The following is a 15,026-nucleotide window of genomic DNA, read 5'->3' as shown; positions in this document are numbered from 1 at the left end:
AACAATTCTGGTAACCATTTTATTTCTATGCTAGTCTCATGTCACCAAATTCTGCCTTAGTCCATCATTATGTTCTGGTGTGAATCAAAAACATATTCTCTGCATTTCGATAACTCAGCAATCAAGTCTGGAAACAAGATGGGGACAGTAAAGCGAGGGGGGATTGACACTGTTCTCTGCAGCAAAGAGCGAGAGTCCAGAAGGCTGTGTTCCCTGCCCAGTGCTGGAGTTCAGGACATCTGCTCACGACTGGAGAGGAACTTGCAGTGGGAGGGCGAGGATCCAGTTATCGTGGTCTATGTAGGTACCAATGACATAGGTAGAATTAGGAATGTATGAGGAGCTAGGCACTAAATTGAAAAGCAGAACCTCAAAGGTAATAATCTCTGGGTTATTACGTGAGTCATGTGCAAATTGTCATAGGGCAAATAAGATGAGAGAAATGAATGTGTGGCTGAAAGACTGGTGTGGGAGAAGTAGGTTCCGGTACGTGGGGCACTGGCACCAGTATTGGGGAAAGTGGGATCAGTATCGTTGGGATGGTCTACACCTGAACCATGCTGGGATTGGTGTTCTAGCGAGCCACATAACTAGGAAAGTAGAGAGGGTTTAAAACTAATTAGTGGGCGCAAGGGATCAAATTTGGGAAGATGTGGTAAACCAAAGAGTAGAGACAAGACAAGAGAGAAAGGTATTACTGTGGGAAATGATAAACAGAACATGACAGGAGGGTTCGAGAATAAAGATCTAAGAGTAAAACAGCAGTCACGGCTAGAGGTTACAAAAATAATAAAAGGACAAAACTAAAGGCTCTGTATCTTAATGCACAGACATTTGAAACAAAACAGATGAACTGATAACGTAATTAGAAATCAATAAGTATGATCTGATAGCCATTACAGAGACATGGCTACAGGGTAACATAGGCTGGGACCTGAATATTGAAGGATATGTGACATTTAGGAAGGACAGGAAGCTAGGAAAAGGTGGAGGAGCGGCTCTGCTAATTAATGATGGGATTAACACATTAGAGAGGGATGACCTAAGTTTGGAAAACCAGGATGTAGAAGCGGTGTGGGTTGAGATGAGAAATGATAAAGGCAGGAAGTCACTTGTGGGAGTGGTGTACAGGTCCCCTAATTGTAACTACATAGTGGGACAGAGAATAAAAGAAGAGATAATGGGAGCTTGTCAGAAAGGTATGGCAATAATTATGGGGGTTTTAATCTACATATAGACTGGAAAAATCAGATGGGCAAAGATAGCCTAGATGAGGAGTTCATAGAATGTTTTCGGGACAGTTTCTTAGAATTGAACATTCTGGTACCAAACAGAGAGCAGGCTATACTAGACCTGGTATTGTGCAGTGAGATAAGATTAATTGATAACCTCATAGTGAAGGCACCCCTGGGTAGCAGCGATCATAATATGATTGAATTTTACATTCAGTTTGAGGGAGAAAAGAGTGGGTCCAGGACTAGTATCTTAAACTTAAGTAAGAGCAATTAAGTGGGAATTAAACTAGCAAATGAGGTTAAGAGATAGGTCAATAGAGATGCAGTGGTAGACATTTGAAGGGATATTTCAGAATACACAGAATAGATACATTCCAATGAGAAAGCTAATAGAATATTATCATTTATTACCAAGGAATTGAATATAAAAGTAGGGAGGTTATGCTTCAGTTGTACAGGACATTGGTGAGACCGCACTCAAATACTGTGTGCAGTTTTGGTCTCCTTATTTAAGGAAGAAAGTAAACACCATTGGAGGCGGTTCAAAGGAGGTTTACTAGATTGATACCTGGAATGAGTTGTCTTAGGAGGAAAGGTTGGACAGACTGGGCTTGTTTCCACTGGAGTTTTAGGGGTCGCCCTTTTAAGACAGAGATGAGGAGAAATGTTTTCTCTCAGAGGGTTGTGCAACTTTGGAATTCTCTGCCTCAGAAGGCGGTGGAGGCGGGGTCATTGAATATTTTTAAGGTAGAGGTAGATAGATTCTTGTTAGGCAAGGGAATCAAAGGTTATCGGGGTTAGATGGGAACGTGGAAATCAAAACATAAGAAGATCAGCCATGATCTTATTGAATGGCGGAGCAGGCTCAAGGGGCTGAATGGTCTATTCCTGTTCCTATTTCTTATGTTCTTATGACACTGGTGAGACCACATCGGGAGTACAGTATTCATCTCCTTATTTAAGGAAGGTTATAAATGCATTAGAAGCAGTTCAAAGAAGGTTTACTAAACTAATACCAGGAATGGGCAGGTTGTTTTATGAGGAAAGATTGGACAAGCTAGGCTCATATCAGCTGGAGTTTAGAAGAGTTAGAGGTGACTTGATTGAAACATATAAGATCCTGAAAGGTCTTGACAGGGTGGACGTGAAGACATCATTGGTCTGTCCACAAGCATGACCCAGACCTTGCTGTCGCTTGCCATTTCAACACTCCACCCTGCTCTCATGCCCACATGTCCGTCCTTGGCCTGCTGCAGCGTCCCAGTGAAGCTCAAGGCAAACTGGAGGAACAGCACCTCATCTTCCGACTAGGCACTTTACAGCCTGCCGGACTTAACATTGAGTTCAACAACTTCAGATCATGAACTCTCTCCTCCATCCTCATCCCTTTTTGATCCCCTTTTTTCAAATATTTATTTAAAAATTTTTATACATATCTTTTTTTCCCATCTATTTTTATTATTATCATTTTTAAAATTTATTTCCATTCATTGTTTTATCCCCATCTTTTAGCCTATTTTGATCTTTTTTCCCACACCGTCCCCTCACCCCACTCCCAGTAGGGTTATCTGTCAATTGCCCATTCTGCTTTCTACTCTTAATGTCACCATTAGCACCTCCTTTAGCCAGAATCAACACCCCTTTGGCCTTTTGTTTATGACATCTTTTGCAATCTCTCCTTTGCCTCCACCTATCACTGGCCTTCTATCCAGCTTCACCTGTCCCACCCACCTTAAACAGTATATATTTCACCACATTTTTACTTCTCTTTAGTTCTGAAGAAGAGTCATACGGACTCGAAATGTTAACTCTGTCTTTCTCTCCACAGATGCTGTCAGACCTGCTGAGTTTTTCCAGCACTTTTTGTTTTTGTTTCAGATTTCCAGCGTCCGCAGTATTTTGCTTTTATTTTATGGACGCGAAGAGAATGTTTCCTCTTCTGGGAGAATCTAGAACTGGGGGTCACTTTAAAAGTAAGGGGGTCGCTCATTTAAGACAGATGAAAAGAATTTTTTTCTCTCAGAGGGTAGTGAGACTTGGGAACTCCTTTCCTCAAAAGGCGGTGGAAGCAGAGGCCGGAATTTTCATCGTCCTGTCACGGCGGGGAGGGGGCGGTAAAACATGGCGAGCCGTTCTAAACTCCATCGACTCCGGCGGGAACGTAAAAACCCGCTGCCGTTAGATTCCGCCCAGACTCCTTGAATGTTTTCAGGGTAGAGGTAGATAGATTCTTGATAAACAAGGGATGTGAAGGATTATTGGGGGTAGGTGGGAGGTTGCAGGCAGGTCAGCCACGATCTTATTCAATGACGGAGCAGCCGTGAAGGGCCGAGTGACCTACTCCTGCTCCTAACTCATGTATCCGTATGTAATTTAACTCAAGCTGTGTGATGTTGTAATCATTTTCCACACTGCTTTACAGTTGTGAAACACATGCTCGGCACTGACCAGTTAGATTAGGTGAAGACAGGTAGGAGGAGCCTTGTGTCGAATATAAAGACCAGCACAGACAAGATCAGCCAAATAGTTTGTTTCTGTGCTGCGTGTTCTATGTAATACTATGTAAAATGTCTTGCCTGATGCCTATGGTCTGCAGGGACTGACAAAGCCTTGCAGTAATGGAAGTGATTGTTCCCTTGCTATAATCTTGCCTCAATTTATGTTCGTCAATGATCTCCTGAATTTATCTTAATGCTTTACTGGTCGTTTAATTAATCAATCATTTAAGGTTTTAAGTTGGTTCATACAAAGTGCAGCCCTGCTAATGATTTTAGTGCAGTATAGTGTTCAAGGTTATGCTGACAATAACTGATTAGATTTTTAAAAATTCTTTTATGGGATGTGGGCATCACTGGCTAGGCCAACATTTATTGCCCACCCCTAATTGCCCATTGGAAGGTTGTGGGAAGCAGTCTTCTTGAACAGCTGCAGTCCATGTGGTGGAGGTACACCCACAGTCCTGTTAGGGAGGAAGTTCCTGGATTTTGACCCAGCGACAGTGAAAGAACGGCAATATAGCTCTCAGTCAGGATGGTGAGTGGCTTGGAGGGGAGCTAACAGGTGGTGGAAATAGAAAAGGCACCAAGCGCCAATCACAACTCACCTGACCTTTGGCCACTGCCAGATAGTTCCTCTGTATTGACTCCAGTACCTTCTCCACGACCTCTTCTACTGGGTGATGGGTGGAGTCAGGGACTTGGCTAATGTTACCTTTCATCACCAGACTCTCTGTGAATGCCAGTGTTGCTTTGTCCCACCTTCCAGACTGTATGACCTTGCACTCTTTATGTGGGTTGCTCAGGAAAAGCAGCAATCCGGGAGTGATTCGGAAAAAGTCAACGGACGTCAGCGTTTTGGTGTCATTCCTGTTCTTCTTGGCGAGTTCAAAAAAATCATCTGTCGAGAAACACTGGTTAGGAGAAAAAAGGGAAGAGACTTGTAAACAAGGAAAAAACTGACAAGTTTCTTTACTAAAGAAGATACTGTCATCTGCCATGATGTGTTTGCAGTTATGTCTATATATATATGTGCATGTATCCATCTGTCTGTATTTGTCCATGTAGTATTTCTGTATGTGAATTTGCATACCTGTGTATTTGTTAACATATATGCATTTGTATACGTGTGTATATTTTTATGTGCATTTGTATATATTTTTTGTGTCCATGCGTTTATATATTTGTGCATATTTCCATATTCTGTTATCATTGTTGTGGATCTTAGCTTTGGTTGTCCTTGGTCAGGATCGACAAACACTGCTGCAAGTAAGGCTGTTGGTATTGAACATCCTTATAACCATATACAGGACAAGACTTAGCAAGAGGCTTCACATAGAACTTACCATCAGCATGCCCTATTGTCATGTGATCTTACATCACCGATCATTTAGACTGCTCTATTTTTTTTCATTCATTCATGGAATGTGGGCATCACTGGCTAGGCCAGCGTTTATTGCCTGTCCCTAATTGCCCTTGTTCACAGGGTATTTAAGAGTCAACCACATTGCTGTGCGTCTGGAGTCACATGTAGGCAAGACTATGTAAGGAAAGCAGATTTCCTTCCCTAAAGGACATTAGTGGACCAGATGGGTTTTTACAACAATTGAAAATGGTTTCATGGTCATCATTAGACTTTTAATTCCAGATTTTTATTGAATTCAGATTTCACCATCTGCCATGGCAGGATTCAAATCCGGGTCCCCAGAGCATTACCCTGTCTCTCTAGATTACTCGTCTAGTGACACAACCACTACACCATCGCCTCCCCCTTTGTTAATATTTACATATTAACAAAGGGTTAATACCCTTTGCACATATGTGGTTTGTGTTTTGTCACAAAAGTATAATAATTCTCATAATATTATTGTGATTTATTGTAACAATAGGTTAATAGCGGGGTTTGGATAGTTTATGTGTGTGTGTGTTGGTGGGGGGCTTAACTGAATTAGAGACAGCTGGTAGGCTTTGACTCATCAAAAGAAGCTAGGTTTGAAATGCTAAATATGTAAACAGGGCTGAAGTTTTAGGATATGAGGTGAGAAAACTTTGCATTTTTAGATTAATCAGAGTAATTTAAATTTCAAAGAGATGGTATAATGTTACATCTAGCCAGAGAAACTAGGCCAAGCAGTGTGTTTATTTTTCCCGTAGGTTACTGATAATATTAGCATCATGAAAAGATTTATATTACGAGAAAAGTTCCAAAGACATATGGGAATAATGGAATTTGCATTGAAAGGGAGAAACATGCGTAAAGAAGATTGAAGCTATGTGTCAGGGAAGGCATTGTAAGATCTACTAGAAGTGTGAAAAGCCTTCAGTATTTGTGTATCAAGCCTGCTGTCTACAGAAACCGAAGCTGGGAAAAGCCACCTCTACCCATCTCCAATTAACCCCTCATACCCTCCATGCCTACCTATGCTACTCTACCCACCCCCATGGCCCCTGATACCCTTCATGCCACCTCATGCCACTCTACCATCACCATGGCTTTTTATAATCCTATGCCAAGTCAGTAGCAACTCATGCCAGACCAGGCCCACCCATCACCCTTTGCCCTTAGGCCCTCCATGTCAACTCACCCAATATCCACCATGGGCAGAACTCAGGAGCCATGCGGAGATGAATTAATATAAAGTTCCAAATGCCTATTACAGACCACTATATTAAAAACACTTTGATTGATAAAAGCCCATTCAATGCATTTAAATCCTTACAAGTACTTAATCCCATATAAAAACAAACATTTGTATCCCTAGCCCACATCAAAGACAGTTAATTGCTCCATTACCACTTGGAGCTGTCAGTCAAGCTTTGCACTTACAAACCCCCCTTCCCCACCGTGATAATGAAAGGTTGTGGGAAGCAGTCGAGCAGCATCAGGCTTATGTCAACAAACATCTATTGATATTGTAAACATTTTTTTTCAACTGCAAACTGTTTTTTCCAAAATTTAACGGCCAGGGGATTAAATGATAATTCCTTATCCACTTTTTACACACATTCATGTCTAATCTTAACCATCCCAAAAGGGTATCTGAATCTCTCTAGAAGGACAGCTGACCTCTCCAAAGAACTCCAGCAGTTTTAGACACTTTTCCTTAAATTCATAAATCCCATGAAGCGTGTTTCAGAAACTGTGATGACAAAAATTGCTTCAAACTGAAGGCAATGACACTTAAATGCGCCACTGCCCCCATGAACTGCGGATGTGCTGCCCTATGTATAACTCCAAACCAATAACAATTTTGTTGACTGCCCTCTGAATTGACCTAGCCATGTAATTGTATTCAAGAAACCTGCTCACCACCCTCTTCTCAAGGGCATTTAGGGATGGGCAGTGATGCTTGCATCCCATGAATAAACAAAATAAACTTAGCAACTACACTAGATGGACTGGATCTTGCTGGAGCGCATGTCATGCGCTGTTAGATTGGCTTTTTTTGCTCTAATCAGTTCATAAATATTTTGTGGTCTACCTTGCTGGAAGTGCAGATTGTTAATGGCACATGAGGGCAACAGGACATCTTAGTGAATGGTGGGACCAACCAACGAGATTTAACAATTGAGTTGGAAACAGGAATAATGGAGAAGGGGAAGGAATTAAAGACAAATCAGGCACAGGGGGCAGAATCTTTGGGTCCCGTCAGCAGTGGGAAGCACGATGGCCAAAAACCAGTTTCCTGACGTCGGGATGAACTGTTGGAATTCAGTCCTCGGGACTTTAAAGGTGGGTCGAGCTTCCCGACAAACAATGTAGGGAAGGCCTTTTGCGTGCATTAACATGTTATGCATGCTCATTCAAAGGCCCCTTGCCAGAATTAAGTCCCCCCCTCCCCCCCACCACCAAAGGGAAATCAGAATATCCACGTTTACAATTGTATATATAAATGGTGTGCATCTAGCAAGCTTTGAAGTCAGTACACACTGCTTTCGCCTCCCTGGGGAACTGTTCATAACTTCACTAATATCGGATGCATGTGTGAAGGCTGGAAGGTGGGGGTGGGGGGGGGGTGGTGGTGGTATGGGTGAAGGGTGGAAGCGGAGGCTATCCAGATGCCCTTTAAATATGGCACCTGAACCTTCAAGCCCACGCAGTAATGGCGGGGATGCCGCCCCCGACACGAGATTCACCATACTGGGCAGGGGTGCATAGTTAATGAGCTGAATAGTGGAAGATGGTGCGAGTTCGACCGTCCCAGGCCCTCCTGCCCAATGGAACTCACTGTCACTTCCACACCCACCATTAAGTTTAGACTTCAAAGTGGAAGATTATGCTCAGAAAAGAAAAAATGAGAAGAGAAAAAAGAGAGCACAAATAAAGAGACTGAAAGAATAAACAAGATGTAAATATTTTAAATTTGACATTTTCGAGATTTCTGACAACAGTGCAGGAATGAGTTTGAACAGTTTAAAAGTTTCCCTTTCCAGGCTAAAGAGACTGATTGACATTACATTAACAATTATAACATGGTTAGCAATGTACTTTTGTTATTACCAGGCTTAACTGTCTGAGGTGAGTTCAATGGCAATTAATCTGCAAAACCCAGCAGTTTCTTAAAAATAACAGGGAGGCTAAGGGTGAGATCCCATTTGCATGAAACAAATCAAATTGTGGCATAAGTCACTTAGCCAGTTCTGTAGGTTTGCATAACATAGCATGACTCTTAATCCCTTGAATTTTCTGTCCAATTCGCATATGATTAAAGGCATGTGTCATTAACCAGCAATTATTCTTCCAGAACCACCTGGCCAATAATACAACCGGAAACGTGTATGTTGAAAAATTGCACTTACATGAACACGTCAATTTTACTTTGTCACTTGTAAGGACACTTCCACCCCACCCTGTCATTAACAATAACATTCTATTCACAGTGTCAGTCTCATAGATACCCAAACTTCACCTTGCCAGCAACAAAATATTGCCATCAGTCTAAGAACTCCACTCCTTTCCTTCTACAAGTCACATATTGACACCCGAACCTGCAAACTAGGAGTGTTCATAGAAACATGCAGCACAGATGTGCCTGTGCTGGCTCTTGGAAGAGTTGTCCAATTAGTCACACTCCCCTGCTCTTTCCCTTGAGTTTTTCTTCCATTCCAGTACAAAGTGCATTCCAGATCATAACAATCTTATACAATGTAGGGGGTATCTGCCTGAATTTGTTGCGAAGGTGGGGTTTTGTGGAGGATGGCTTGTCCATTTAAGGCCACAAAGTAGAAAATTCTGTAAATCCTGGAGTCAGTTAGACATTATTCAGACTTGCTTAGAACCTGTTGCACCTCTTAAATTCTTATCAAAGGTCATCATGACACGTTGGGCAGAACCTTAACTGAAGAGACCCACAGGCAGCGGGGAGACTATAGCAGGTGAGGAAGCCATTTGTCTTTGAAGCAAGCTTTGTTGTGGCTCTTAATCTCAGCCACGGCATTAACATCCCACTTCAGAGTTTTTCATAAATCAGTAAGGGCACATAGGATGACCCACTGAATATGTAAAAGGAAGGGTTTCCAGTTAAAGGGATCCCGGCAGAAGTTAGGATGGTTGGAACAGTGCATTGTTTCCTGCGACTTCAGCAAACACAGAAATGATAAAGAGATCTGGGACGCCCCTGATTCCCGGACTCTTCTCTGGAGGTCCTGCTGCGGGATCGGAGGAACTGAAATGAGATGAGGTTTGCCAGGGACGGGAGGGAGAGGCCAAACCAACAGGTGTGGATTGAAATGGCCTATCAAAGAAAAGAGCAGCAGGAATGTGGTCCCTCAACCTGGAGGTGATGCACCAGAAGCCCCAAGTACCCCAGGAGAGCAGGAAAGGTGACTGGCATAACACTTTCAGTGTGAACTCCCACATGCTGACTTTCACTCTATGCTTCTGCATAGCACTCCTCAGATGAACACACCTTGGAGCTCCATTCAGTCCTCTCTCTCCAGGCACTCCACATTTCCCAATACTCACAGTCACCTTTGTGCCATCTCACATCCATGCCTCCCCCTCCACAAATGTTGTCCTCTAACCACAATCTATTTCCAATTATCTGCTTTTTCTCTGTGCAGGAGAGCTCGGAACTGCAGGGAGAAGCAGAGAACTGGTGTGGGGTTGGGTCAGGGTTGGTTGGCCCTCCCATGATAGCCACGTTGACAGTCAGTGACAATGTCACAGAGAATCACAGAATTTATACGGTGTAGAAGATGGCCATTCGGCCCATCGTGTCTGCACCAGCTCTCTGAGCATTTTAACTTAGTGCCAACCTCCTGTCTTTTCCCCGTAACCCTGCACATTGTTTCTATTTAAATAACCATCCAATGCACTCTTGAATACCTCAATTGAACCTTCCTCCACCACATTTCCAGGCAGCATATTCCAAACCCTATCTGCTTGCTGTGTGAAAAAGTTTTTTCTCACCTCGTATTTGCCTCTTTTGCAAAACACTTTAAATCTGTGCCCCTTGGTTCTCGATCCACTTATGAGCGGGAACAGTTTCCCCCCATCTACTCTGTCCAGACTCCTCATGATTTTGAAAACTTCTATCAAGTCTCCTCTTAGCCTTCTCCTCTCCAATGAAAGCAGTCCCAACTTCTCCAATCTTTCCTCCTAACTGAAGTGTGTCATCCCTGGAACCATTCTCGTAAACCTCTTCTGCACTCTCTCCTATACATTCACATCCTTCCTATAGTGTGGCTCCCAGAACTGTACACAATAATCCAGCTGAGGTCTAACCAGTGTCTTATATAAGTTCATCATAACCTCGCTGCTGTTGTACTCTATGCCCCTATTACCGAAGCCTAGAATACTGTATGCTTTAGAAACAGCTCTCTCTACCTGCCCTGCCTACTTTAATGACTTATGTATATGTACACCCAGGTCTCTCTGCTCCTGCACACCCTTTAGAATAGTATCCTTTATTTTATACTGCCTCTTCACGTTCTTTGTACCAAAGCGTATCACCTCACACTTCTCCGTATTGAGCTTCACCTGCCACCTATCTCCCCACTCCACCAATGTGTCAATGTCCTTTTGAAGTTCTACATTGTCCTCCTCACAGTTTAAAATCCTCCCAGGTTTTGTGTCGTCCACAAACTTTGAAATTTTCCCCTGCATACCAAGATCTAGATCATTTATATAGATCAGGAAAAGCAAGGGCCCCAATTCTGACCCCTGGGGAACTCCACTACAAACCTTCTTCCAGCTCGAAAACTACCCATTAACCATTACTCTCTGTTTCTTATCCATCAGCCAATTTTGTATCTACGTTGCTACTGTCCCTTTTATTCCATGACTTGTAACTTTCCTCACAAGTCTGTTGTGTGGCACTGTAGTGAATGCCTTTTTGAAGTCCATATACACCACATCAACGGCCTTGCCCTCATCAACCATCTCTGTTACCTCTTCAAAAAACTTCAGCGAGTTAGTTAGAAACAATTTTCCTTTAACAAATCCATGCTGACTCTTCCGAATCAATCCACATTTTTCCATGTGACTATTAATTCTATCCCAAATAATTGTTTCTAGAAGTTTCCCCACCACTGAAGTTAAACTGGATGATCTGTAATTACAGAGCAGATCTTTACAACCTTTTTTGAACAAGGGCGTAATGTTATCAATTCTCCAGTCCCTAGAATCCCACTTCCCTCGAATCCAGGGAACCTTGAAAGATTATTGCCAGTGCCTTTGCAATTTCCACTCTCACTTCCTTCAATATTCTTGGATGCATCTCACCTGCTCCCGGTGCCTTATCAACTTTCAGTACCAACAGCTTATCCAACACCTCCTTATCAATTTTAAACTCTTCTAGTGACTGAGTTTCCTCCTCTGTCACCATGGCCTGGGCAGCATCTGCCTCATAGGTAAAGACAGCTGCAAAGTATTCATTTAACACCTTAGCCATGCCTTTTGCCTCTAAGTGTAAATCCCTTTTTTGGTCCCTAATAGGCCCTACTCCTCCTTTTACCACCCTTTTACTATTGATGTGCTTATAGAATACTTTGGGATTTGTTAGCTGCCAGTCTTTTTTCATAATCCCTCTTTGTTTCTCGCATTTTCCTTTTCACACCCCTTCTGAACCTTCTGTATTCAACTTGGTTCTCAGTTGTATTTGCTACCTGACACCTGTCATAAGCGCACTTTTTCTTCTTTAACTTCATTTCTATCTCCTTTGTCATCCAGGGACCTCTGGAGTTGTTTGTCCTACCCTTCCATTTTGAGGGAACATACCTTGACTGTGCCCAACTCATCTCCTCTTTGAAAGTAGCCTATTGTTCAGCCACTGTTTTACCCGCCTACCTTTGGTTCCAGTCTATCTGGTCCAGCTTTGTTCTTGCCCCATTGAAGTCCGCTGTCTGCCAGTTGATTATTCTTAGTCTGGATTGACCAATGTCATCCTAAACCTTATGATACAATGATCACTGTCTCCTAAATGTTCCCCCACTGTCACTTGATCTACTTGGCCCACTGTGTACCTACACCACATGGACTGCAGCGATTAAGAAGGCAGCTCACCACCACCTCCTCAAGGGCAACTAGGGATGGGGAACAAATGCTGGCCCAGCCAGCAAAGCCCACATCCCGTGAACTAATAAAAAAAAACCTAATTCCCAAGAACCAGGTCTAGCAGTGTCTCCTTTCTTGTTAGACTGGACACATACTGCTGTAGGAAATTCTCCTGAACATAATCTAGGAACGCTTGTCCCTCACTGCCCCTTACACTACCACTATCCAGTCTATATATTGATAATTAAAGTCCCCCATTATAACTACTCTCTGATGTTTACACCTCTCTGTAATTACCTTGCAGATTTGTTCCTCTATATCCTTCCTCTAGATCTTTGTGGATCTGCTGGAAAGGAAATCTTGTTCCAGAAGGCTGCAGAGGTCAGCAACAATTTACTTTTTAAGGCCTGAGCCTTATGAAGCACTAGTGCTCATTCATGTCAAGAGAGCTGCTCCTCTGCCTGTAAACCCTGTCTTGATGATCTCACCTCCTAGCTGGATCTCTGTGTCCAACCTCCTCTGTCCTGTGGAGGAATATATGGCTGAGGGGAAGGCAGCTGAATGCAGCTGGAATATTGTGTACAGTTTTAGTCTTCTTATCTAAGGAAGGATAATGGCCATAGAAGGAGTGCAGCAGAGGTTCACCAGATCCCTGGGATGGTGGGATTGTCCTATGGGGAGGGATTGAGGAGACTGGGCCTGTATTCTCTAGAGTTTAGCAGAATGAGAAGTGATCTCATTGAAACTTACAAAATTCTTACAGGGCTCAACAAGGTAGATGCAGGAAAGATGTTTCCTCTGGCCAGGGTGTCTAGAACGAGGGGACATAGCCTCAGAATACGGGGCAAACCGCTTATGACTGAGATGAAGAGGAATTTCTTCACTCAGAATCTTTGAAATTCTCTAGCCCAGAGGGCTGTAGAAGCTCAATCATTGAGTATATTCAAGACAAGGTCAGCAGATTTCTAGATACTAATGACATTAAGGGATGTGGGGATAGTGCGGGAAAACGGCATTGAGGTCTAGATCAGCCATGCTCTAGTTGAATGGCAGAGGACATTCAAGGGGCTGAATGGCCTAATCCTGCTCCTCCTATGTTCCTGTGATACTGCTGCTGGTGTTGCTCCTGGTGCTGTTGGTGTTGCTGGTACTGTTCCTTTTGTCCCTAATCAGGCGGAGCTGCACAAACTGCTCCCAAACTGCAGGGAAGGCTGGGGCTGACAACAGGGTAGTGCATATCAACGTGAGTGAAGAGCAAGGTAGTGAATTGGAAGGGCACAGTTTCAGAATAAGTGCTGCAAGCTGTAGCCTCTCACCCAGGCACGACTGCAGCTAGTCAGTTCACTGTTTGAAGGCACTCCAGACCGTCACTGACCCTGACGAGTTGTGCACAGATCGGGAACCCACTGTCTGTTAGAACCACCAGATTGAATACGCAGCCTTTTTGAATGAGGTAATTACTAACAGCTGCACGGGGGTTTCCTCTCTCTCCTGACAGCTTCCCTGGGTTAAACTGTGAAGTGGGCAGGATCGTGTGGTCCAAGCTAATCCTTTGGGGGCATGGGTTCAAATCCCACCATGGCAGCTGGTGCAAATTAAATTCGATTAATAAAACCTGAAATTGAAAGCTAGTCTCAGTAATGGTGGCCATGAAACTCATTGATTGTTGTAAAAAACCTATCTGGTTCACTAATGTCCTTTAGGGAAGCAAACCCGACAACCTTACCTGGTCTGGTCTACGTGTGATTCCAGACCACAGCAATGTGGTTGACTTTTGGCTGCCCTCTGAAATGGCCTCGCAAGTTACTCAGTTCAAGAGCAAATAGGGATGGGCATCCGCAGTATTTTGCTTTTACCTATGGGCAACAAATGCTGACCTTGCCAGTGACACCCACATCCCATGGACGAATAAGTTTTTAAAAATCGTGTTGGGACCCTGACCCGACTCCACGTTTTGAGTTTTCGACCCCCATTCTGCACCCAAACCCACTTCCCCTTGGCAATTAAAATTCTGCCTGTTAGCTTAGTTGCTTTTCCCGTGTTGCTGTCTGATCTGCTGAGTATTTCCAGCATTTTCTGCAAACATTAATTATTATTGGCAGGGTGAGTTTGGAACTTGCCAGGTGCTTGTAAATGTTTGGCTCCAGTTCAAACATAAGGCCTTTTACTAGATAAGAGTTACTTGACATACAGTTGCCAGCTATAAGGAGTTCAGATTGTAATATATACATAACATATACATATATATATCATCTGAACCATGACACTTGGGAGTGAACTGCAAGTTGGAATCTAATCAAAGAGCCAATTACCTTGGAAAATGAGAGAACAAAGGAAGACCGCACATTTTATAATGTTATTCTGAATTCTAAAACATTTACAATGTTGGCCCTTGTGTTACAATTTTGGTTATTGCAAAACCATATTCAATGGTCCAACAGCAATTCTCCTAAGCAGACCTTGCTCCGTGTCATACGTGTGCTGTACCTTTAAACTCTGTCCTCACACAGGCGTGCACTGGGCAGCTAACAGTCACGCTGTCTGCAAGATCACGTGTGCTGCGTCTAGTGTCTTACCCTACACTATCTTTGATATTACCATGGCGATCCAAATGTTAACATAGTAAAGCAATTAACGTTTTTCCAATCAAAGAATATGATTATGAAGTTTAAAAGCCAACAAATGATAAAAGTACAATATATAACATAATCGACACTGGGAAAGTCTGTAATGTGCCTGTTACCCAGTGCAAGACTGGTTCTCCACCAACCTACTGTGTCCATCAAGGAGGGAGCAAAA

General features: G+C 43.1%; 1 protein-coding gene across 1 annotated transcript in view; it reads right to left on the bottom strand.

Annotated features, from left to right (window-relative positions):
• The window catches only part of slc39a4 (solute carrier family 39 member 4), a 57,798-nt gene that overhangs the window by 28,058 nt on the left and 14,714 nt on the right, over positions 1–15,026 (bottom strand). The window contains exon 2 of the mRNA XM_078536210.1: positions 4,339–4,644. Coding sequence (XP_078392336.1) covers positions 4,339–4,644 — 306 coding nt within the window. The remainder of the gene's footprint in view (positions 1–4,338; positions 4,645–15,026) is intronic.

The sequence above is a fragment of the Cetorhinus maximus genome, chromosome 3, assembly GCF_964194155.1.
Source record: "Cetorhinus maximus chromosome 3, sCetMax3.hap1.1, whole genome shotgun sequence".
NCBI lineage: Eukaryota > Metazoa > Chordata > Chondrichthyes > Lamniformes > Cetorhinidae > Cetorhinus > Cetorhinus maximus.
This window is presented reverse-complemented; position numbering and strand designations above follow the sequence as displayed.